The sequence below is a fragment of the Hipposideros armiger genome, unplaced genomic scaffold (genome assembly GCF_001890085.2).
Source record: "Hipposideros armiger isolate ML-2016 unplaced genomic scaffold, ASM189008v1 scaffold_3, whole genome shotgun sequence".
In the NCBI taxonomy this organism is placed as follows: Eukaryota; Metazoa; Chordata; class Mammalia; order Chiroptera; family Hipposideridae; genus Hipposideros; species Hipposideros armiger.
Window position 1 is genome coordinate 9,669,193 of NW_017731353.1, and position 22,152 is coordinate 9,691,344.

Below are 22,152 nucleotides of genomic sequence, written 5' to 3' on the forward strand. Positions count from 1 at the left end.
ACTCGACCGGCCCCCCCTCCCAGTTTTAAACTTGTAGTGGTGGTATGTAACCTTTTTCCTGCTTCCACAAAGGAAAGGCGTCCATCTCTGGGATGTGGGTCACCCAGAGGTTCGGCTGCGCTGGGCGTTGCTGACAGCATGAGATGGGGTTGCCCACCTGCTTCGTTCCTGTGCGGGCACTAGGTTCCTGCCGTCCATTGTGGACGGACTTGTGTCCTGAGTGTCCCAGGCTGTGACCAACCTCAGGTTTCTAACGGGGAGGGGGGCAGTTAGAGCGTGTCCTTCGACCCAGCCTGGGTTTGTTTCTGGACGTATAGACAAGAGGTTATTAATCTTAACAAGAAGAGGTGCTGAGTACTGGAAACATGGGTTCGCCCTATTTGTGACTTGACTGTTTCACGTGAGAGAACATGGGACGTGCCTGCCTTTGGGAACAGTCGTCCCTGTAGCTGCTGGTGAGATGGAGGGGACTTCCTCGCCGCCGGCCTGCGCCCCAGTCCGCAAGGCCAGCCTGGGGTGAGGGCTGCAGGCCTCTTTCCCTTGCATAGCCTGGCCTGGCGAGGTCACAGTGAGATGGGGACGAGGGGTATGAGTGCAGCTTCAGCAGGTCTGATGCGAACCCTGGTTTTCTCACTCACCCTCCTTCAGCCTCACAACTGGCCTCTGAACAGTTGTAGTCGGTGGAAATTGTTCTCGACAGTAAGTGAACCGTTATTAAGCCCTTCCCGGTGCAGCTGAATGTTTGTTTGGGGGCCGACATTCTAAAAGCCAGTGAGCTAAACAACATGTCACTGTGTGGCCGGCGCTTTTTTTGTGTGAGAACCAAGAGCTGGGAGGAGCTTTTGGAGGTGCTGTGTCTGTGAATGCCTGTGCTGGCCCCTGGGACCGGGCGAGCAGGGTGTGACAGACCTGGTGGTGGGGTCTTGGTTGGAGGGACGCCCCTTCCGTCCCACCGGTGGCTTGTGCTTCCGGCACCAGAGGCTTCTGCAGGGACTGTGGAGTTATTGCTTTCTTACTGCCCTTACCAGGTAGGGATCGTGTCACTGGGGATAGTGAGAGCCGGTCTGGGCACGTGCTCTGCGGGTGGTGGCACTCACGTGTGTCTGTGTAACTCTAGGCCTGGCCAATGGTCCTGATGCCGTGGAGATGGATGGCCTCCAGGAAGTGCCCCTCTGCAGCTGCCGGATGGAGACCCCGAAAAGCCGAGAGATCACCACTCTCGCCAACAACCAGTGCATGGCCACGGAGAGTGTGGACCACGAAGTAAGCAGCTCCCAGTCACTCACTGCAGCATGACCTGCGCCTGTGCCCTGAGTGCTGTCCCTCTGCCGGGGGACCCCAAACTCAGGGCCCAGCCACAGCAGAAAGGTGGCAAGATGATAAAAGATGAAAAGCTGACGCTTTTCAAAGGCAGCTGCTGCGGGCCTGGGCCGGACAGCCTGAGCGGTGCTTCTGCTGGGCGCTCATTTCTCAGAGCCGTTTTCTGGCTCGCTGTCGGTTTAGTCACATGTGGGTGTCTAGACACCAGAGCCGGCCTGACGTGCTGTTGTCATTTGCCAAGCGTTCGCCACACGCAGCCCGTCCACGGACTCTGTTCACACTGAACAAGTGCACCCACCTTCTGAACCTGTTAGTCTCCCCCCCCCCACTGTCTCCAGCGCTGTGGCCCCCCAGCCTGGCCTGTCCTTGCTGGTGAGCTGGCCTTGTAAGACGGACCCCACTCAGCCCCCCACGGCGTGTTTGTGCTGTGCCAGACGTAACGCGGGCATCTTCCATGCAGTGCCAGCCCCTAGTCGTATGTGTCCTCGCACAGTTCTCCCGTTCTGCTCGTTGTGCGTGCTGCCTGTGTTGTCTTGTTATGTCCATCAGCCGCAGACACTCCCTGCCACCCCTTCCTGTCCACGCTGTTGACTCGCTCAGGAAATGGGACAGACGAGCCGCATCCCAGAGCCTGGGTTTGGCTGCTGGCTTCTTTTCTGTTAAGTCGGTCCCTCTAGAACCTGTAGTCTGACAGTTAGGTTTGAAGACTTGAGTAGATTTTTCACTTGATTTGGATTTAATCTTAGTAAGTGCTTTGGGGGTCCTTATGAGCCCACCCTACACCATATCAGGGCGACGCTAAGGTGAGTTGGGGTTTATGTGCCCCCACCTGCTCTTCCTCCTCAGCCTTTACCCGACGGCGTCACTGTCCTTGGTCACTCCTGCCTGAATCCATCACCTTTTTAGAAGCAGCTCTGTGTGTTTGGTTGCTGCAGGCCTTGTGTGGCTCGGGTTGCCTCACGAGCTGGGCTGTTTGGTGCTCTGGAGACATGTCACACTGGGTGGCAGGACAGATAGTTGCTGCTGGGGCTGTCTTCCATTTTTCAGAGTAATGAGTTGGTGACTTCATGTCTTGCTATGGCTTGATTTTGTTCCCTCCCTCCCTTCCTTCCTTCCTTTAGCATCTTGGGGATGCAGTGTCCGTGTGTTCTAAACTTTTTTGTTGTAAGATGAGCAGATCCCAAAAACAGCACAAGACACACGTTTGGCTCAGTGAATCTGTACAGGGTGAGCATTCGTGAACACCCCAATGTCGGGACATGGTACGGGGCCGCGAGGAGCCAGCCCCAGGCCTGCAGAGCTGTGTCCCATGCGTACGTGTTGGCCGGGACATGGCTGCCCTCCTGTCTGTGGACAGCGTGGCCATTTGACTGCATGGTCTGAGTCTTTGGGCCCCGCAGACAGGGTGCCGTTCAGCCGCCCGGCCGTGCTTCCCTCTGGCACAGACGGCCAGGCTGCGCTCCAACCCCTTGCGAGGCTGCAGGAAGCTGTGGGACCCGGGCAGGTGCATTTTGTCAACTGGCCCTTTCTGATGTGTGTTCATGGTGATAGGCTGTCATTTGTTGTTTGTTTACTAATGAGACTTGTCTCCTCACCTGCTGTGTCATTACCCAGTGGCACATGTCACAGAGGACACACAGGTACATATTCGAGCTTTCTCTTTGTTTCCCAGTCTTTCAGATAGTGAATTTGTTTCCTCTCATCTTCTGAGGTTGACCAATTAGTTCTTTCTTTTAAAATATCACTGAACTCATGTGTTTAGACATATTTGATGGGCTCTAATTCTTTGTGTTTGGCTGTTGTTGAAGCTCAGGCTGCCCCGTCTTTGGCCCATGAGGCCGTCTTTCATGGAGTCTGCAGGGTCACAGCTGCTCTCCTGTGACGCTGTGAGTGTGTGTCTTTCAGTCCCTCACACAGAGGGCATGGTGGCATTGCACACATGTGTAACCGGGCGTCAGTCGTCGTCAGTGTCACAGAGGCTTTCAGGTACAGGACACACCAGTGGACTTGACATAACAGCTATGATGCTGGGTGGTGCAGATTCTCCTCCCACCGATCTCCTAGGGCACCGCCAGCTGTGCTTTGGCATGGCACCAAAGGAGTTCCCATGTCCTGTGTCCACGGGGAGCACGTGTGCAGGCAGGCAGGCGTGAGACCCACTGTCCCATTCATCCACATGGCACAAAGCTGTACTACTCTCCTCATTTTTTTTTTTTTTAAATTGGGTAATTGGGGGAGGGGAACAGCCAAGTTGTTATCCTTCATTCTTAGTTGTGGAGGGCGCAGCTAGCTCAGCTCCAGGTCCAGTCGCCATCTGGCTGCCCATCGGCAGCTCGCGGCTGCTCAGTCAATGTGCGGTGTTCAATCTTAGTTGCGGGTGGGTGTAGCCTACCATCCCATGTGGGAGTCCAACCAGCAACCTTGTTGTTAGCAGCACGTACTCTCACCAGCTGAGCCATCCTGCCACCTGTTGGCAGCTCAGCTCGGGCGCAGCTCACTGGCCCATTTGGGATTCGTACTGGTGACCCTGTTGGTCAGAGCTCGCGTTCTTAACCAACTGAGCCACTCAGCCAGCCCAATTTTTGTTTTGTTTTTGAAAATACTTTTTTTATTAAAATGTGATAGGTTTATTTTAAAATAAATTAACACTTAAAATTTTTCTAATTTCCACTGCAGCAGATATCCATAGATGAGTACCATTTGGACAAAAGCTCTTTGGGACCCTCAATAATTTTCATGAGTGTAAAAGATCTTGAGGGCCCCTGGGATATGCATTCTCCTTTCCTCACTGCTTGTTGTGTCCCGTTCAGTTTTGACGCAGTCCCAGCAGCTTCTCTCTGGTGTCCTCGTGCCCTGGACTGGACAGGGGCCTGTTGGTGGCCCCTTGGCCCCTGCATCCTTGGGGAGTTGCCTACTCCCCAGGGTCCTCGGCTGGCCCTCATTGTGAGGGCCTCGCTGTAGTTGGGTCCTCAAGACACTGTTTCAGCTTCCTCGTCCCTGCCGGGCACAGTCATGCAGGCCATGGCTCATGCGGTCTGCCTCCACTCCATGCACCTGCCTTGCGCTGTGGTGACTTGGGCTTGCTGTGCATGTTTCTGTGGGTTTGGGTTTTGCTATCTAGTTGCAATGTCTGTTTTATGTGGGATCCCAAGAAATTTTGGGGCCGCTGCGTTTCCCCAGGATTATTTTTGTCTTTTGATGCTCAGCCTGTCTCATCTCTAGCTGGTAGCAGCTCTCAAAAGAAGCTCCTTTTCTCTCTGTCTCCTTTTTCAGTCAGTTTTATTGAGGTACAGTTCCCACGCAGTAAGTCACCTGTTTTGTGTGTAGTTCTTAATTTTGACAAATGCAGTCGCGTGACTCCCAGCTTGGCCGAGAGCCAGACCTGGTTCTGCTCGAGCGTCCTGTCTGTTCCCGAGGGAAGAGCCGAGCTCTCAGCAGCCGCGCTTCCCCTCCCAGCTCTGCGCACTTGGCCTCATGGGCTCTGAAGCCCTGTTGTTCCGAACACGTGTTTTCTTGGTGAGCTGACCCCACCGTCTTGGTGTGGCATCCCTCTGTGTGCCCATCATAACCTGTGTTCTGAGATTTCGGTGGTCTGACATTAACACGGCCGCCCTGGCTTCCTTGGAGTGATGCTCCCGGCACATTTGTACCTTTCCATCTTAGCCTGTCTCTGCCTATAAATTTGAAGGGGCTTTCTTTAGATAGCATGCAGTTGGGTCTTTATACAGTCTACTTTTATTTATTTATTTCTTAAAACATTTTATTGGGGAATTGAGAGGGTAACAACATTGGTTAATCGGGGAAGGGAAACAGACAAGTTGCTGTCCTTTTGTTCTTCAGTTTAGATGTGGAGGACGTCACTTCACTGGCCCATGTTGGTATTATTATTGCGCTCTTCCCGGGTGAGGCAGATCCGTCACCAGCCATTAGACAGTCGATCATGGCAGGTCACGAAAGCTCACGCCCACTGCCAGCCAGCCCCACTGGAGGCTATTCTGTTTCTGGCGACTCACGTTCAACAGCCCAGCTCCAGGTTGAGCTGTTGTTCACCATCTTAGCTGTAGAGGGCGCAGTGTCACTGGCCCTCATGTGGGATCTGAACCAGGGCCCTGTTGCTCAGAGCTGGCATCCCAAGCCATCTCCTAACCAACGTGCCACTCAGCTGGCCCTGTACAGTGTACTTTTAATTGGTATGTTTACACCATCCCCATTTAATGTAATGACTGGTAGGATTGGAGTACAGTTTGACATGTCAATAGAGTTAAGATTTATGCCATCTGTCATTCTTTTTTCTTTATTTTCAGCCCTTTGTATTGAAATTTTGTATGATGGCAATTTATTGTACTATTGGCTTTATTACTTACATCTTTTTCTGATGTTTTTAAGCGGTTTTCCTGGGGTTTACACTATATCTTTAATCTGCCATAGTCTACCTTCAGTTAATATTATTACCACTTAACATACGATCTTAGAGCAGTATGGTTCCACATCCTCCCTCTCATTTTTGTCTATATTTTATTTTTTTATGTGCTGAAAACCCACAGTCCAGTGCTGTTATTTTTGCTTAGTCATTATCGTTCAGACTGATTAAACATAAAAGTCGTCTGTTGTCTTCCTTCAGTTAAACCAAACCCAGAGAGCTCTATTTCTGTATTCCAATGCAAGTTTCTGTCTGGTATTGTACTCCTGGTGCCTGAAGACCCTTCTGGTTTGTTTATTCTTTCTGTAGCACAAGGCTGATAATGAATTCTGTCACTTTGTTTGTTTGAAATAGTCTTTGTTTTGCCTTATTTTTGGAAAGGTTTTTCATGGATATATTGGGTTGTAGGAAAAGTCATGACGTATTTTTTTCTTTGTTTTTCAAAGGTCATTTATTTATATAAAGAACAAAGATCAGTCAGTGATAATATTGCCCATTTTGTTGGATAACCTTTTGCCATCTTTCAGTGAGCTTCATAATTCCTCGTTCATAGAAGGACCTGCCTTTATCGACAAAAAACTGAACAATTGCTGATTACAACCTCATCTGAATTGAAAATTATACCACACAAGGAATTTTGAAGAGAGCAAGACAAATGGAAGTCTGATGGCACAAGGTCAGGCATGTATGGTGGGTGTGGCAACACATCCCATCCAAGCTCCAATAATTTTTACTGGTGATCAGACTTGTGTGTCATCTTGCTTTGTTGTGATGGAACACAACTCCTTTATGATTAAAGAGCTCTGGACGTTTCTGGATGATGGATTCGTTTAAACTGTTCAATTCCCAACAGTACACATTTGAATTGATTGTTTGGTTTCTTGGTAGGAGCTCAAAAAACACAACACCTTTAAAATCCCACCACAGGGCCAGCCGAGTGGCGCGTTGGTTCAGAGCTGGCTTGGGATGCCAGCTCTGAGCAGCAGGGCCCTGGTTCGGATCCCACATGAAGGCCAGTGATGCTGCACCCTCTACAGATAAGATGGTGAACAACAACTCAACCTGGAGCTGGGCTGCCATGAGTCACCGGCGATGGCGTAGCCTGCAGCCCCTGCTGCAGTGGGCTACCGTGAGCTACCATGTGTGGCCGGTAGCCAGCGTGAGCGGCCAGCAGCCAGTGCTAGCTGCCAAGAGCTGCCATGAGCGGCCATCCAGAGGCCGGCGACCGATCTGCCTCACCCGGGAAGAGCGCAGTGATAATACCAACTTGGGCCAGTGAAGCAACGTCCTCCACAACTAGACTGAAGAACAAAAAAATAGCCACTTGTCTGTTCTCCTTCCCCTGATTCCCCAGCACTGTTCCCCTCCCCCAACTTCCCAATAAAATCTTTAAAAAAAATAATAATAAAATAAAATCCCACCACACTAAGAGCATAACTTTCCTCTGATGAATGTCTGCTTTTGATGTCGTTTGAGGCGAATCATCACGTTGGGACCAAGATTGTTTGCGCACTAGATTGTTGTAAACAATCCACTTTTTATCACCAGTTATCGCTTCAAAAAAGGATCTTTTTCCTCACATTTAATGAGCATATCGTAGATTTTTATATGCGCCGTCAAATGAACTTCTTTGAGTTCATGAGGAACCCAGATATCGAGCTTGCTTAGTATGTATCCCAGCTTCTTCAGGTGGTCGTGAACGCTTGAATGATGGATGTTCAATGTTTCTCCAATCTCGTATCGTGTAACAAGGGTTTGACTTGATCAATGCCTTTATTTTGTTGTCATCAACCTCGGTTGGCCTCCCTGACCAAGGGGTGTCGTTGAGATCAAAATCACCAGGACAGAATTTCGTGAACCATCATTGGCATTGACGTTCTTATAGAGCATTGTCACTGTAAACTGTGGGCAACTTTTCACAAGCTTGATGTGCGTTCTTCCCTTTATGGAAGTAAAACAGTAAAATACGGCAAAAATGCACAGTTTGGTCTTCCATCTTCAACTTGTAAAATCTCCAAAACTAACCAACTCGCTCCATTATTTTTTTAGAATGAAGCTAGAACTGTCAGCTGTCAAATGACATAGCAATAACATAGATGTGAATGACTCTAGTACTCCCAGAAATGAACTAGCACCATCTGTTGCAAAAATGCATTATGACTTTTCTGACAACCCAATAGAATTCTCAGCCCTCCGAGATGCTGCTCAGTGTGATTTTCCATAGTTTCTGATGCGAAGCCAACTGCTGCCGTGTATCTGTCCTTGGCGTGGATGCACTAGTTCTTTGGCGGCCCCCAGAATTTTCTCCTTGTCTTGAGGCCCAGGGGTAGTGGTTTTGCTGTTTTCTCTTTTGTTATTTGTCCTTGTTAGAGTTCTTTGCGCTTCTTTATTTGGATCTGATTTCTCATTATTCCTAGAAAAGTCTTGCCCAATGGCTTTGTGTTTTTCAGCCTGTTTTTTCTTCTTTTAGTGGGACTCCAATCACATGTGTTAGGTTGTTTGATCTTATCTCACAGCTGATGGATGCTCTGCTCTTTTTTTCCCCTGTGTATTTTACGGTTAGATCGTTTCTGTTGACGTTTTTCACATGCAGTAATCTCTTCTTCCTTGTTGAGTGTATGTGTGAGCATTTTATTTCTCACATTTCTACTTGGCATCCCCAACACCCCAGTCTGATCGTACATGTGGTCGTCTCTGGGTCTGCTTCTGTTGGCTGCTTTGTCTCTTGACAGTGGGTTCAAATTCCTTCTAAAAATCTGGATGATTCCTTGTGCTCGGGGACTGTCCTGTTGGTTGGTGCATGTTTAGCAGAAGACTGTCATCCCCTGCTGTGACAGCCACACTGTCTGTGGTTATCCAACCTTAGGCTGGGCTGGGTGTCGCCTCAGAATCCTGGTGGTATTCATGCCAGCCCTTCACTGTGGCTCTCCCAGTCCCCTCCCCTGAGGCAGTCTTTCTGACCTCCTGTAGTGTTTTCTTCTGGTATTTTCCTCCATATTTTAAATAATTAATGCCTGCTTTTTACTGTCATTTCATGACTTTCTACCTCGAGATGTCATCTGCTGGTTTTGTATGTTCCCCACTTCTCCCCGCTCTCACTGCCCTCTTGCCGCCTGTCCGTACCTTCCGTTTCAACAGTATTTAAGGTTCTCCCAGTGTTGTGAGTGCCAAGCCAGTACTGTGTTGGGGTCATGCTGCTTTTCCTGAGCCGCTTTTTGTTTTCCTCAGTTAATAATTACCTCATCTTCCCATTTTTGTTTTTTTTTTTGTTTTTTTGTACGGTTACAAATTCAATCCCAAACTGGTGGAATTGCATATTTTGTCTGTTTTTCACATATGTCAGGTCTTCCTCTGGGCCACCTAGTTTGTCCGTGTTGGTGTGTGACCTTCAGTAACTCCTGAAGGAAGGCAGCTTGGGGGATGGGTTCTGACCTGCACTCTGCAAGGGTCTGCTCCCATCTGACCACTGCCAGGGCCAGTGGGCGTTCTGGGTGAGGCGTTGCTTCCTTCGGACCCTGACATCAGGTTTCTCGTCTCTGGTTTTCATTGTGTGGCACCTGGAGGCTTTTCAGTCCCCTCTTTGTCCCTGGTGTCCGGAGGCCTGTGTGCTTGTATGGGACTGCTGGCCGCCATCTCAGGGGCAGAAATGTGTGCCTTTCAGTCGTGGAGACATACTTCTTCTCCCCACATTTTAAACTTATTGCTTTATTCAGAAAATTTCCTTTGTCTTCCAGCACTTCCGTGGAAATTCTCGCATCTTCTTCCTGACCTCTCATTCCGAGAGCTTGCTTTTGTTCCCCAGTGTGTCTTCCTTTACAGCCTCCGTTCCAGCTTGAGAGCTGCCACGAGGTCTGCGTCTCTGAGGGCCCTGCTGACACACTTCTCCCTCCGCCCGTCACTGCTCCCCGTAGCCCTTTTGATTTGGGCTTGTTTGCTTTGGTCTCTGTCTTCTGTCTCAGCGTCCCCTGTACAATCATTTCACTGGACAGTTTGATCCATCGAGCAGGCATCAGGCAAGGAAAATACCCAGAGCCCCATCCTTTGCTCCCCCTGGCCTTCCCTGTGTCTGGATGCGTGGGGTGGGGCTGCGTCAGCTGATCAGTCACGGGACAGGAGGTGAGGGCCCTTGTCTGAGGCCTGAGGTGGGCTGCTGTTGGTGTGCACCTGCGGCGGGTTACAGGCCCATTGCCTGTGTATCTACCGCTAGTCCATCGTCTGTGACTAACCGTTAATCCATTGTCTTCATAGCTAACCGCTAACCTACTGTCTGTAGTTAACCATGAACCCATTGTCTATAGCTAACTTCTAGCCCATCATCTGTAGCTGACTGCGAACCCATTTTTTGTGTAGTTAACCACTAACCCATCGTCTATAGATATCTGCTAGCCCATTTTCTGTGCAGGTAACCGTTAGCCCATCATCTGTAGCTAACCGCTAACCCATTGTCTGTCTAATTAACTGGTAACCTATTGTTTGAGTAACTAACCACTAACCCATCAGCTGCATAGCTAATCTAACCAGTAGCCCTTGGTTTGGCATTTTACTCTGGTTGTCCCGACCACTTGTGGGCTCCATGGATTCACTGCGTTCCTCAGTGCTGGCCCATGACTTCCATTCTGTCCAGCCAGGGTTGTCCCGCCGGGCATACAGCCCTTTGTTTTACACCCAGCCCAGGTCCCGACTTGCCCAGGACATTCGTTCTCCTTGGTTTGGCCGAGGTAAGCGCCTGCTGCTCTGGCACTGTGCGCGTGGCCACCTGTTATGGTTGTCCTATTCTGGAGGACTTGCAGAGGATGGCGCCCGGCCCTCCCTCTGTGTTCTCTCGACCCTGCACGGGCTGCTTGCAGTCACCGCGGACTCAGGTCTGACCCTGGTCTTGTCTGATCGCAGCTGGGCAGGTGCACCAACAGCGTGGTCAAGCACGAGCTGATGCGCCCGTCCAGCAAGGCGCCCCTCCTGGTGCTGTGTGAAGACCACCGGGGCCGGATGGTGAAGCACCAGTGCTGCCCCGGCTGCGGCTACTTCTGCACGGCGGTGAGTGCCCGGCCCACCGCCTAGAGCCGTGCGGGATCACCGCAGCTCTGCCCCTAGTGTGCTCCCTTCTGGCTTATGGGCCGTGGCCCCTGGGGACAGCTGGAGAGGGAGGTGGGTGCTCTGGGCACCCCCAGCCCCATCACTCGCCGCGTGGCTTCATATCTGAATACACAGCAGCCTCTGCCCCTGGAGGCTGCTCTCCGTGGCCTCGTCCACACCTCCTCTCAGATTTTCTTCATCAGTTCCTTCCTCCTACCAGTGCCGGGCACCCCGCCATGGTGCCCAGCTGCCCACCTGCCCTCAGCTGAGGCGCCGCCTGGGCCCTGCTCTATGGATCCCACCCTTGTGCCCTCCCATCTTAAACATCCTTTTGCTGCTGCTGAGAAGGACAGCAGCTGCTTCTCGGTGTCCATTCATCTGTAGGGTTCCTCTCAAGGTTTACCCCTTTGTGCCAATGGGAGTTACCGGGTTCGCCTAAAATGCCACCACCATGTGTGGCCACCTCTGCAGGGTGCTGTCGAGAACGTCTTCCCCTGACAGTGTTCTGAGATTCTGTTTTCTGCTCTGTCCCCTGTGGGTCTGTCTTGGAACCTGGCCTCATGTGCGGCTTCTTGCCTGGTTAGGACAGCCGAGGAGCGAGGCCTCTGTCTCCTGGGGGGGTGGGGCCGGGAGCGCTCCGGCATAGGCGTGCGTTTAGACTTGCTGGGCAAGGGCAGCACACAGCTGCACCCTGGTTTTCTCCTCCTCGTCCCGCCTGAGACTGGGAGCCCCCAGCTGCTCTCATGTCCGTACAGGTCCAGCAGCACCTTTACTTTTCTGCACATCAGCCCCAAGTTTACAAAAATGAATTCTCGTCTTTCCGTTTTTAGGGCAATTTTATGGAATGTCAGCCCGAGAGCAGCATCTCTCATCGCTTCCACAAAGACTGTGCCTCTCGCATCAATAATGCCAGCTACTGTCCCCACTGTGGGGAGGAAACCTCCAAGGCCAAAGAGGTGACGATCGCAAAAGCAGACACGACCTCCACCGTTACCCTGGCCCTGGACCAGGAGAAGAGCTCCACCGTGGAGGGCAGGGCCGACACCACCACCGGCAGGTACGTGCCGGCCGCGCCGGCCTAATGCTCCTGGAAATCTGTCCTTACTCGGCCCCGATTCGGCCGCTCACGCGGCAGCCTCCAGGTGACTCACACTCGGGGCCGTGACATTTACGACACGCCGTGCTCTTGCTCAGTGCCTGGGGCACAGGTCTCCTGGTTGGCTTATCTGGGTTCGTCTGCCTGTTCTGAGCCAGTGTCACTGTCCTAATTGACGTGACACGACGGTATTTTCTGTCTGGAGCATAGTGTCTCAGGTAGCTGTGTCCATGTCAGTACCCATGTGTACACGTCCTTATGCATCTCTACATGCATGTATGTGTCTGCACCCATCTATATGTGTATACATGTCTGTCCACACATGCCCATGAGTTAACAATCCATCCATGTATACATGTCCACACATCCATACATGTGTACATATCTGCTCACACATGCACATGTCCATAGACATCCATACATGTGTCCACATGGTCATATACATCTACACATGTCTACATGTCTGCACACACATGTACATGTGTGTATCTGCACATTTCTATAAGTCTGAGTGCACGTCCATACATATCTACATGTGTATACCTCTGTGTGCTCCTGTACAGGTGTGTATGTGTTTGTGTGCATCTCTGTACACGTGTGTTCATGTCTATGCATCTATACGTATGTATGTTTTCATCTGCATATCTCTCCTCCGTGCACATGTCTGGACACACCTATCTGTGTGTGCATACACATATAACATGAGACAGTCATGTCAGCTGATGAAGTCTGTGTTACTGCAGTATGTTTTGAAGGCCCTGGCTGACAGTAAAAAAATCAACCTGAAAGAAAAGGATTCAGGTTTCTCTCTAAAAGAATTCGGTAGAAATGCCGAAGGACTCAGATAAAAGGCGTCAGTTAGAGAATCAGATGAGAGAGAAATAGAGGTGGGTCGCCATGTTCCCTACCAGCGTATCCAGCTAGAAAATGAAGTGGTGAAAGAGAGCCTTTCAAAACAGCAGCAAAACCCAGAAATTACTAGGGAAAAGCACTTAATAAATATCACACTGATGCAGAGAAAACGGTTAGCTTCACTTAGGCTTGTTTAAGAGACACAGGAATTATAGACGTGAAAACAACGTGAGAGGGGTGTCAATTCCTTCACATTGTCTGTATTCATCACATTATCCTATACATTTAATGCACTTCGAATCAAAATTCTAATGGGATCCCCTTCTCTTGGGTGCAAGTGACTCGATAGGTTCACCTAGAAGCTCACTCACAAATGCAGGTGTGAGCACATGGCCCAGGCGTGCTGGGAACGTTGCCTGCGGGGAGTGATTTCCTCTGGGATTGGGTTCTGAGTCCTGACGCGAGCAGAGGAAGGGCATCTGAGTCTCCGCAGGGCAGCTTGCTGGGCGGGACCCAGAAGTGACGTTGGCGTGTTCATTGGTTTCCACAAGAAGGGGATTGTTCAGGCTCTAGAACTGAGCATTTCCCGTTCTTCCTCCCCCTGAAGCACCTCCGGACCCCTGCTGTCAGAGGATGACAAGCCACAGAGCACGGCCCCCCCGGCGCCTGAGAGCCTCGACCCTGCAGGGCCAGCTGGGCTGGTGAAGCCAGGCCCAGGAAAGGAGACACTGGAAAGCGCCCTCATTGCCCTGGACTCGGAAAAGTAAGGCCGGCCGCGCCGTCAGACCCGCTCGGCCCCTGGCTGGTCCCCACGCTGGGCGTGTTTCCTCTCCACAGATGCCTCTCCCCTGTGCCGTCTGTGGCTGCGTACGCCAGCCATGGGCTTGTTCTCCCGAGGGTCCGTGCCCCATGGCCGCCAGGACTGCCACGGCCTCAGCCCCGGCGTTTGCCCGGGAGGGTCGGTCCTGTAGCATTTCTCAGCCTCTTTGCTGAGGTCGTTCTCCAGGACAGTGCACATGCTTGTGCTCTGTTTCAGGGAGTTATTGCAGGTTGTTGTCCCTTACACTTAAGAGCAGAAGGTGACACCTTTGATGTTCTAAGCAAGGCTGGTGTTGGGGAGGGTTTTACAAACATTCCCTGGGTGCTGCTGCCCACAGTGCTGGCCTCGGCCTGCCCCTCGTCTCTGAAATGAAAGGTTGGACCAGGTGGCCCTTCAGGTTCACCTACCAGCTCTCAAATAGTGCAGGAAGCCCAGTGCCCGTGACTCGTGTTCAGGCAGCTGTCCTTTTCCAAGGGACACCAGGGCCTCTCCTCAGGGAAGCCGAGCAAGCCAGCTTATCAGGGCCTCAGGCAGGAAGGGGGCCAGCATCACATTAGGCGTTGGCTTCATGGAAAGTTCTCATGTTGGGACACGTTCCTGAGTGCCCCACAGCTCCCTCTGTCAGTCTCCAGCCTCCTCCCTGGCCCTGTCCCCACTGTGCCCACTCACCAGGCCCAGGCTGCACTGCCAAAGGGGATGGGTGTAGCTGGCTGTGACCATGTTCCCACGCCCACGGCCACCCCTGACCTCGGGCTGTGTGAGCAAGCACAGAGCCCGTCCCCCGGGTGCTGTAATCGGCCCGAGATGCTGACACCAGTGCATGAAAGAAGGCGGCCTTTCCTGGACAGTGCTCACTGTACGCCAAGCACGGCTGCTCTCTCTGGGAAAACCTGGACCCCCGACAGTTTACAGACGGGGTTTATAGGGCAGAAGTCATGTCATCAAGCGTAAGGGGTCTGGGGTCCTAGGGTAGCTGACTGGCCAAGAGTGACGTAAGGGCAGGAGACCATGACTGCAGGTCTTGGGCCAGCTTTGGCGTCCCTCAGTCTGGCGTCGTGGGGAAGGGGCCAGGGGTCATTCTGCTATAGGGCTTGGGCAGCTGAAACGCAGCTCTGGGCATGATGGTATCTTCACTTAACGGCACCCATCCCTGTGCCCCCAGCAGGCCCTCGTGTCTCGCTGCTTCCGGGAGTCAACATGAGAGCGGGCTGAGGCTGCTGGGTGCTGAGAGGGGACGGGAGCGAGTGTGGGGACTCCATGTTGTGGTACCAGGACGCGAGAGGCTTGGCTGTTTGCCCCACGTTGGTTTTATCTTTCTGGGACACAGAAGCCTGCTGTGGAGGAGGATGACAGCTGCTCACTTTTGTCATTTTTCCTGTGAGGGGCCTGAAGCCCAGTGGGTTTGGTGCCCTTGACCTTGAGGAATCGGCAGGTGGACGTCAGCCAGGCCCCACAGTCTGCAGCAAGCTTGGTGCAGTGGTGGCGGGCAGCCTCAGCCACCGCCGTCCTGTGCTCTCCCCACAGGCCCAAGAAGCTGCGCTTCCACCCCAAGCAGCTGTACTTCTCCGCCAGGCAAGGGGAGCTGCAGAAGGTGCTGCTCATGCTGGGTGAGTGGGGCCGGGCAGGGCAGGTGTGGGGTTGGCGGTGGGCTCTGCGCTCTGCCCATCAGTCCGGCCTCTAGTCGCCGATGGAGCAAGTCCTGGTGTCCACACTTGGTTACACAGTCCTTGAAGCATTCTCTGTGAAGTCCTCATTAGAGAAAGGAAGTAGGTATGTGATTATTAAATTAAGAACAAATGTAGGTTCAGAAAAAGCAAAAGGAGCACATTGGGCCTGTGGTGTGTCCGGCCCCTGCCGTGCAGCCAGAAGCAGCGGGTGTCCGGGGCAGGGTGCGCTCACACTTGGTCGATACGGCTGCTGGTGCCGATGGCTAATGCCCCGGACCATGCCCGTCATCCTGCCAGCTTCATCACAGGCTGCACGAAGACGGCGCTTTGGCTCTGAGCTCACAGCTTGATTTCTCCGGGCTCCTCTGCTCCGGTTGGTGTACTGGCTCGAGCCGCTCAGGCCAGCGCGTTTCTCTTGGTTCCGTGGAGCGTTTGCCCTCTGAGTGCAACTGCTGGGGCAGTCCTCCCTGAGGCCCAGCAGATCCCGGGGCAGTGCCATGACCAGGGTCCCCAGAGGAGAGCCCAGAGAAATGACGAGAGCCCAAGGTGTACAGAAGGGAGAGACCGCCATTAGCTGGCTCTGACCACATCCTCCTGTGTGCTTCACACGGAGCTGCTAGATTGCCTCTTGAACCCGGTCACCCACCCACACCGGATGGTATGGGCAATAGCCCCTCGTGGGTGCACATTGGTGAGCTGGCCCACATGACTGCCTCGAGTGACCGGTGACCCTGTTTGTCCACAGTTGATGGGATTGATCCTAACTTCAAAATGGAGCACCAGAACAAGCGATCCCCCCTGCACGCCGCGGCGGAGGCTGGCCACGTGGACATCTGCCACATGCTGATCCAGGTCAGACGGCGCGCCCAGTGCCACGCGGTGACACGGGCTGAGTGCCTGCCCAGCCCACCCTTTGTCCCCAGGCCAGGGCGACCCTCACAGCCAGCTGTGTCCTGTCTGGTTTGCTTTTGGTGTTTAAATTTACTCCGGGACTTCTCACGTGGAGGGTATGGCCCAGGCGTGGGAGCTCCCCCTGCCCTGCCCCAGGCCTGCTCGGCCAAGCCCCACCCACTGTGTTTCACTCAGCCCTGGGAACATGCACGTGACCACGTGACCACGACAGCACTAGGAGCCGCCGTGGCTTTCCCTGGCCGAGTGGTCGGCCTGCTGCTAATTCACGCCTAACCCTCCGAAAGACTGACACCTGCCCGGCGTCACCTGGAAAGCACTTTTGTGTGCACTTGGCGCCGTCGCTCTGGGACACATCCTTTCCTGACCCGTGTTGGGTCCCCTGGTCCCTGGAGCCCACATTTTAAGTCCAATCCTTCATGTGTGACCTGCTTGCTCCCCAGTGCTTCAGGAAGTTCCCTTTAACCCACTGGCAGAGTTCCTAGCCCATCAGGCATCTGGTGTGCCCTCGGCGCACTCTGCTCTGACAGGTGTGCTGCTCCTAGAGTTCCCAGCACTGCCCTCTGGGGCTCCCTGGTCCCCCCATCTTTCCGGTGCTTTCTATGCTGTGTTCTGCCAGCCCCTGGGCCTCTCACCTGGGCTGGGGGCCGAGGCCTTTGCAGCCTCTTCCCGTTCCTTGTCTCTGTTACTTTGGTCTGTCTTCTTTAAAGGTTTTCCTCAGATGCCTGGTGATTGCTGCTTGTACACGTTTCAAGTGAAGTGCTAAAATGCTGAAGTAGGTTCTCGGTCGGGGTCTTGTCACTGTCAGTGGCCTGCAGGGACATGGCTTTCTGGAAAGCACCCGGCTGCCAGCTGTCACCTGTGTGTGACTGTGGGAACCATAGAGTGGGATCCTGGGGGCACCACGCTGTTTCCCGAGAGGCGCTGGCCTGCATCCTCCCCTGTTGGCTCTGGCTCCTGGCCCTGGGCACTGCTGTCGTTGCCTCACGTTTTCTTCATCCTTTTATCCCCAGCAGCACGGCCAGAAGCAGCAGGTGTGCAGGGCAGGGTGCGCTCACGCTTGGTGTGCATTTTAGGGCCGATACAGCTGTTGGTGCAGATGGCTAATGCCTCAGACTATGCCTGCCACGCCCTCCCAGCCTCGTCACAGGCTGCAGAGCCACTGTTCTGGACGTGGCTGTTTACGTAACACACAGCTAGAGTTTTTAAAGCTCAGTCTGGCAGTCTTGGTATTTTAATAGGAACCTTTAGTCTAGGTAATGTTTACTGTCGTTTCTGACATTGAAATTTGTTTCTAACGCCTTTAATTGTGGTTTTGATTCCCAGCCTTCTAAAGCAAGTATTTCATTTTTGAATCTTTTGTTCCTTTCATTTTTGTCTCATTTCTTTTTATTCACTTGGGAGTTTTATTCACTTTTTTTTTTTTTAACTTTTTTTATTGGAGAGTTGCGGGAGGGGAACAGCGTTGGGGAATTGGGGGAGGGGAACAGAAGAGTTGCTGTCTTTTTGTTCTTCAGTCTAGTTGTGGAGGACGTCGCTTCACTGGCCCATGTTGGTATTGGGATCATTGTGGTCATCCTAGGTGAGGCAGATCGGTCGCTGGCCTCTGGACGGCCGCTCACGGCGGCTCTTGGCAGCTCACGGCAGCTGCCAGCCACACACGGTAGCTCACGGCAACCCATTGCAACAGGGGCTGCAGCCTATGCCCTCACCGGCGACTCACGGCAGCAGGTTGAGCTGTTGTTTACCATCTTAGCTGTAGAGGGCAGTGTCACTGACCCTCATGTGGGATCAGAACCGGGGCCCTGCTGCTCAGAGCTGGCGTCCCAAGCCAGCTCCTAACCAACGCGCCACTCAGCCGGCCCTTTTAGTCCCTTTTTTTTTTTTTTGTCCTCAGCAGTCACACATGCAGTGTCATCACTCAGTCATGAGACTGAGGCGATCACTGAGGAGGAAAGGCGTCTGAGCGAGATGAGTACCAACCTTGTGAACTTGAGGCCCACAGAGGGAAGCATAAAAGGGTTTGGTGACAGCAGATGGGGGGGTCCTCAGATTGGTCACACAGGTAGCGGCTCTAGGTAGTGATGTGACTGGCCGGCTAGCGGTGTTGGAGGTCGTGACGGTGGGGGCGTCTGGGGACGCCAGCAAGTGGCTAAGGTGTGGCAGTGGCCTGTGATCGCTGAGGTGGACCCGAGATCCTGTTGCTTCGGGATTGTTGCAGGACCCGGAGCAAAGCAGGAGATGAGGATGGGGCGCGCAGAGCCTCCGGGATCAGGGGTCACTCTGATGATCTGTGTGCCGGGCGGGCTTGTGGCGTGGGCTCAGGTGTGATGGCCAGGCCGCTCCTCGAGCTTGGAGCGGGACGGGTGTGGAGACTCTTTGGAGACATTGTCCCTGGGTTTGGGATTCTGGCTGCTGGTTGTTTGTTCTCACTGCTGATAAGGGACGTTCCACTGTCTTCTACTTCCTTCTTGCTTTTGAGAAGTTAGCTCGTCACTCCTTTGAAAGGAGTGTTGTCTTTGGCCTTTTTTTTTTTTTTTTTTTACATTAAAATGTGTGTGTGTCGTGCATATGAGAAAGGCCTTAAGATGCAAACATCCTGGTGAGTAATTATGAAGGGAATCACCTATCCCCAGGTCAGGGCAGGATGCTGCTTGCTCCCCAGAAACAGTGTCCCCTCCCCAAAGGTAGCAGCTCACCAGGCTGCATTGTGACAGTCACGGCGCTGCCTTTCTGTGTGGTTTCACCACCGTGCACGCATCCTCAGTGTGACTTAGCTTGCCTTCAATCTTCGTGCTGATTCAATCACACAGTGGTTTTTGTGTCACAGCCAACACAGACCTCGTGGTGCGATTAGCCTATGCTCCAACACACACGTCCCTTTCCTGCCTCTGCCCACGGGCTATGCTGCGTTAAGACACTGTCACTGGGAACGTGGATATGGGGAGACGGGAGTTTATGTTCTGTGTCACAGCTTCTTTTGAGTCTTAAACTGTTGTCACACGTGTTAGAGAAAAGAAGGACCCCTCATACTCAGGAATTCCTTATGACCCTCTGCACTGCTGTCTCTCCGGCGCCTGGAGGTGGGGGGCCTGGCACCCCTTCGGATGGGATTCTGAGCCTGCATTTAACTTGGTGACTCAGGCCCGAGCTCCCTGAGCTTGGGGGCATGTAATCATGTGTATTTCTCTTTCCCGAGAAGGAAGCAACTTTTCTGAGATTTTGCAGGAAAGAAAGGGATGGGCTTGTTTCTAGTTTCTTTCTTGGAGGTCCTGCTTCTGTGGGGTGTCTCCCAGCTCACATGCCCCCAAAGGGCTGACAGCAGCCCCTGATGTCACTCTCACGCTGCTGTCTTGCTGGAGTGACGCGTGTTCTGTTCCATCGTGGCAGCCCCTCAGAGGAGTGGTTTGCCTTTTCACATCCTGTTGAGTTTTCTTCCTGGGTTTTCACTAGAAACGGCTCTCTGGTTCCACTGGGGCTGGGCCGCTGTGACATAATGGACCCTGGCATGCGTGTCTAAGTTTCAGTGACAGCGTTCAAGGAGGGAAGGCTGTGCCCTGGGGCATAAAGCTGCGAGTTGAGAGCTTCGTGGTCATGCGCCCAGGTGTCCGGGCTGCCGGCCCATCTGAGCGTCCTGCTGGCCCACTGATGTCACTGTGGAGACTCTGCCCGGGGCTTGTGTCTCGTCCTGCACCCCCACGGGCTCTGCAGCTCCAGACTGAGGTCCCATCGTGTAGGTGCTCACTGCCATGTTGTGGGTCTTCATCTGCTGTGTCACCTTTACGTGGCGGTGTTTGCAGAGCCTCAGGCACTTTCAGAGAGAAAGGAGCCTTTTTTAATAGTCACAGAGCTCAGGGCGAGGGACCAACCAAGGCCTGCCTTTCTGCTGGCCCCGGGAGCCCAAGGACCTGCCGTGGGTGGCACACCTCACACAGGGACCCTCACACCTCACACAGGTGCCCACACATCGCACACCTCACACAGGTACCTGCACATCCCACACCTCACTCAGGTGCCCGCGCACCCCTGTCACACTTACTTAGTGAGGATTTGGGGACTTGTGGGGTTGGGGCCTGCCCCGTGTCCCGTCAGCGTGTGCTGCTGGCCGTGTACTGGCACCTCAGTTGAGGACCTTGTGCCTGTGCTATGCGTGGCATGTGGGTCCTCCTGGTTTGCCTCCCTTCCATCTCCTCCGCGTCTCAAGGTTCCCAGAGTGTGTTTCGCTGTCTTTCGGCCTTTCCTTTTCCCTGGGGACGATCCTTCCTCTGGGTGGACGTTTCCGGTGTCAGTCCTGGGTTGTCTGCGCATCCCTGAGAGGGGCCTCCGTGCGGCTGGTTGCTGGACAGCTCTGGTTTCGGACCAGCCCACCGAGAACTGGTTGTGGGTCCACCCCAGCCAGCCCTCAAACCTGGACCCTGAGTCTTGGGGAAGGCCAGGTCCTTTGACCCTGACCCCGGTCTTCAGTGAGCACCCAGCCTTTGGTCTGCTCAGGGCCATCAGCCCGTCCTGTCTGGGGGCTGCCTCTCGGACCGGCCCCTGGGTTGGCCTGTAGCTGGTGCTGTCACACTACTTGCTGCTCACCCCCAGAACCCTGTATGCTGTCCCAGTGATTTTTAGGTCAAGTGCTTGTGCCCAGTTTGCAGGCAGTGCCCGCCTGCAGAGGGTGTGTCTTGCCTGTGCAGCCCTGGCCTCGTTAGTGCTCTGACCCCTCACTGTGGCCCTTATCCTGTGTGTGTTTTTAAGTTTATTTGTTAAAATCCGTGGCTGTGGAATTCTGGTTCGACCTTGCCCTCAGGTTGGGCCACCTGACCTCGGCTTGGATTCTCGTGTACCCCTGCCCCGTGCCTGCCTGCACACTCCGGCCTCTCTGGTCTCTGTCTCCAGCTCTGGAGCAGTGGCTGTGACCTTTCAGTCGGGGAGTGCAATTCTGAAATAGCTGACAGTTTCCTTGAGAATTGCCTGGACCACCTCAGTCCCCTGCTTTTCCATGTGTGCCACTCCAAGTCTATTTAAAAATTTCTTACTTGTTTCAGCTTTTGTTTCTTAATTGTTAGTGGTAAAAACCATACTGTTTTCAGTCTTTTCCATAGTAAATATTTTTAAAACTAAATATTAGCTCTTTGTACACCAGCCTAAGAAATCACAGTTTCTCCCCCGTGGGTTAAAGGTTTCCACTACAAAACGAGCTTCTGGCTTGCTTCCAGCCAGACCCGTGTCATAGGCGGGTCTCGCGAAGTTTCTCGGACAGAGCCTTACCTGCCCACCCCTGCTGGCACACTAGGTTTTCGAGCACACCCGCCATTGGGAAACATGGATATTGCTCTAAATACGTGGTACTGGAATGAGTTTTTGTTCGAGCATCAAACAGCAGGTCCGTGGAGTCACGTCACCACCTGCCCTGGCCCAGCCATGCTGAGGGGCCCCCTGTGCACCCCTTCTTTGCCTGCTCTAGAAAGTTACCACCTTCTTGCTCGTTTCTAATGGTGTTATCAGTAACATTTTTACTTAGAAAGTGCTCTTCGTAAACTGAAGGTCTGGTAGTAATAGAACAATTCTATCTGCAAATGCAGTTTTGGAGAATCAGACACAGTTGGGCAGTAGAAACGACTAGCATAGCTCGTGAGATCTTTCTGCTGTCAGGTGTCTGAAGCACGTGAACCCCCCCTCCCCACACCCTGAACTTCCCTTGTCTCAGCAGGCGGGAGCGAACATCGACAGCTGCTCGGAGGACCAGAGGACCCCGCTCATGGAGGCGGCAGAGAACAACCACCTGGACGCAGTCAAGTACCTCATCAAAGCTGGGGCCCTCATGGACCCTAAGGTACGTGTGTGCTGGCCCGTGGGGCCGCTTCTGCGTTGTGGGCGTGTCCCAGAGCCACCGATGGCCTCCTTGTTGGAGGTCTGCAGGACGTGCCCCCGCGGTCGGGAAGCACTCAGTCCCCGTTGGCTGGCGGGCTGTGTGACCACAGTCTGGTGAGCACCACCTCCCCTATTC

General features: G+C 53.2%; 1 protein-coding gene across 2 annotated transcripts in view; it reads left to right on the forward strand.

Moving 5' to 3' along the window:
- Positions 1 to 22,152, forward strand: part of EHMT1 (euchromatic histone lysine methyltransferase 1) — a 143,109-nt gene that overhangs the window by 91,802 nt on the left and 29,155 nt on the right. For both annotated transcript variants that reach the window (XM_019641290.1, XM_019641301.1), the window contains 7 exons: positions 1,118 to 1,263; positions 10,631 to 10,774; positions 11,644 to 11,870; positions 13,369 to 13,524; positions 15,106 to 15,188; positions 15,994 to 16,100; positions 21,856 to 21,978. In XM_019641290.1, coding sequence (XP_019496835.1) covers positions 1,118 to 1,263; positions 10,631 to 10,774; positions 11,644 to 11,870; positions 13,369 to 13,524; positions 15,106 to 15,188; positions 15,994 to 16,100; positions 21,856 to 21,978 — 986 coding nt within the window. The remainder of the gene's footprint in view (positions 1 to 1,117; positions 1,264 to 10,630; positions 10,775 to 11,643; positions 11,871 to 13,368; positions 13,525 to 15,105; positions 15,189 to 15,993; positions 16,101 to 21,855; positions 21,979 to 22,152) is intronic.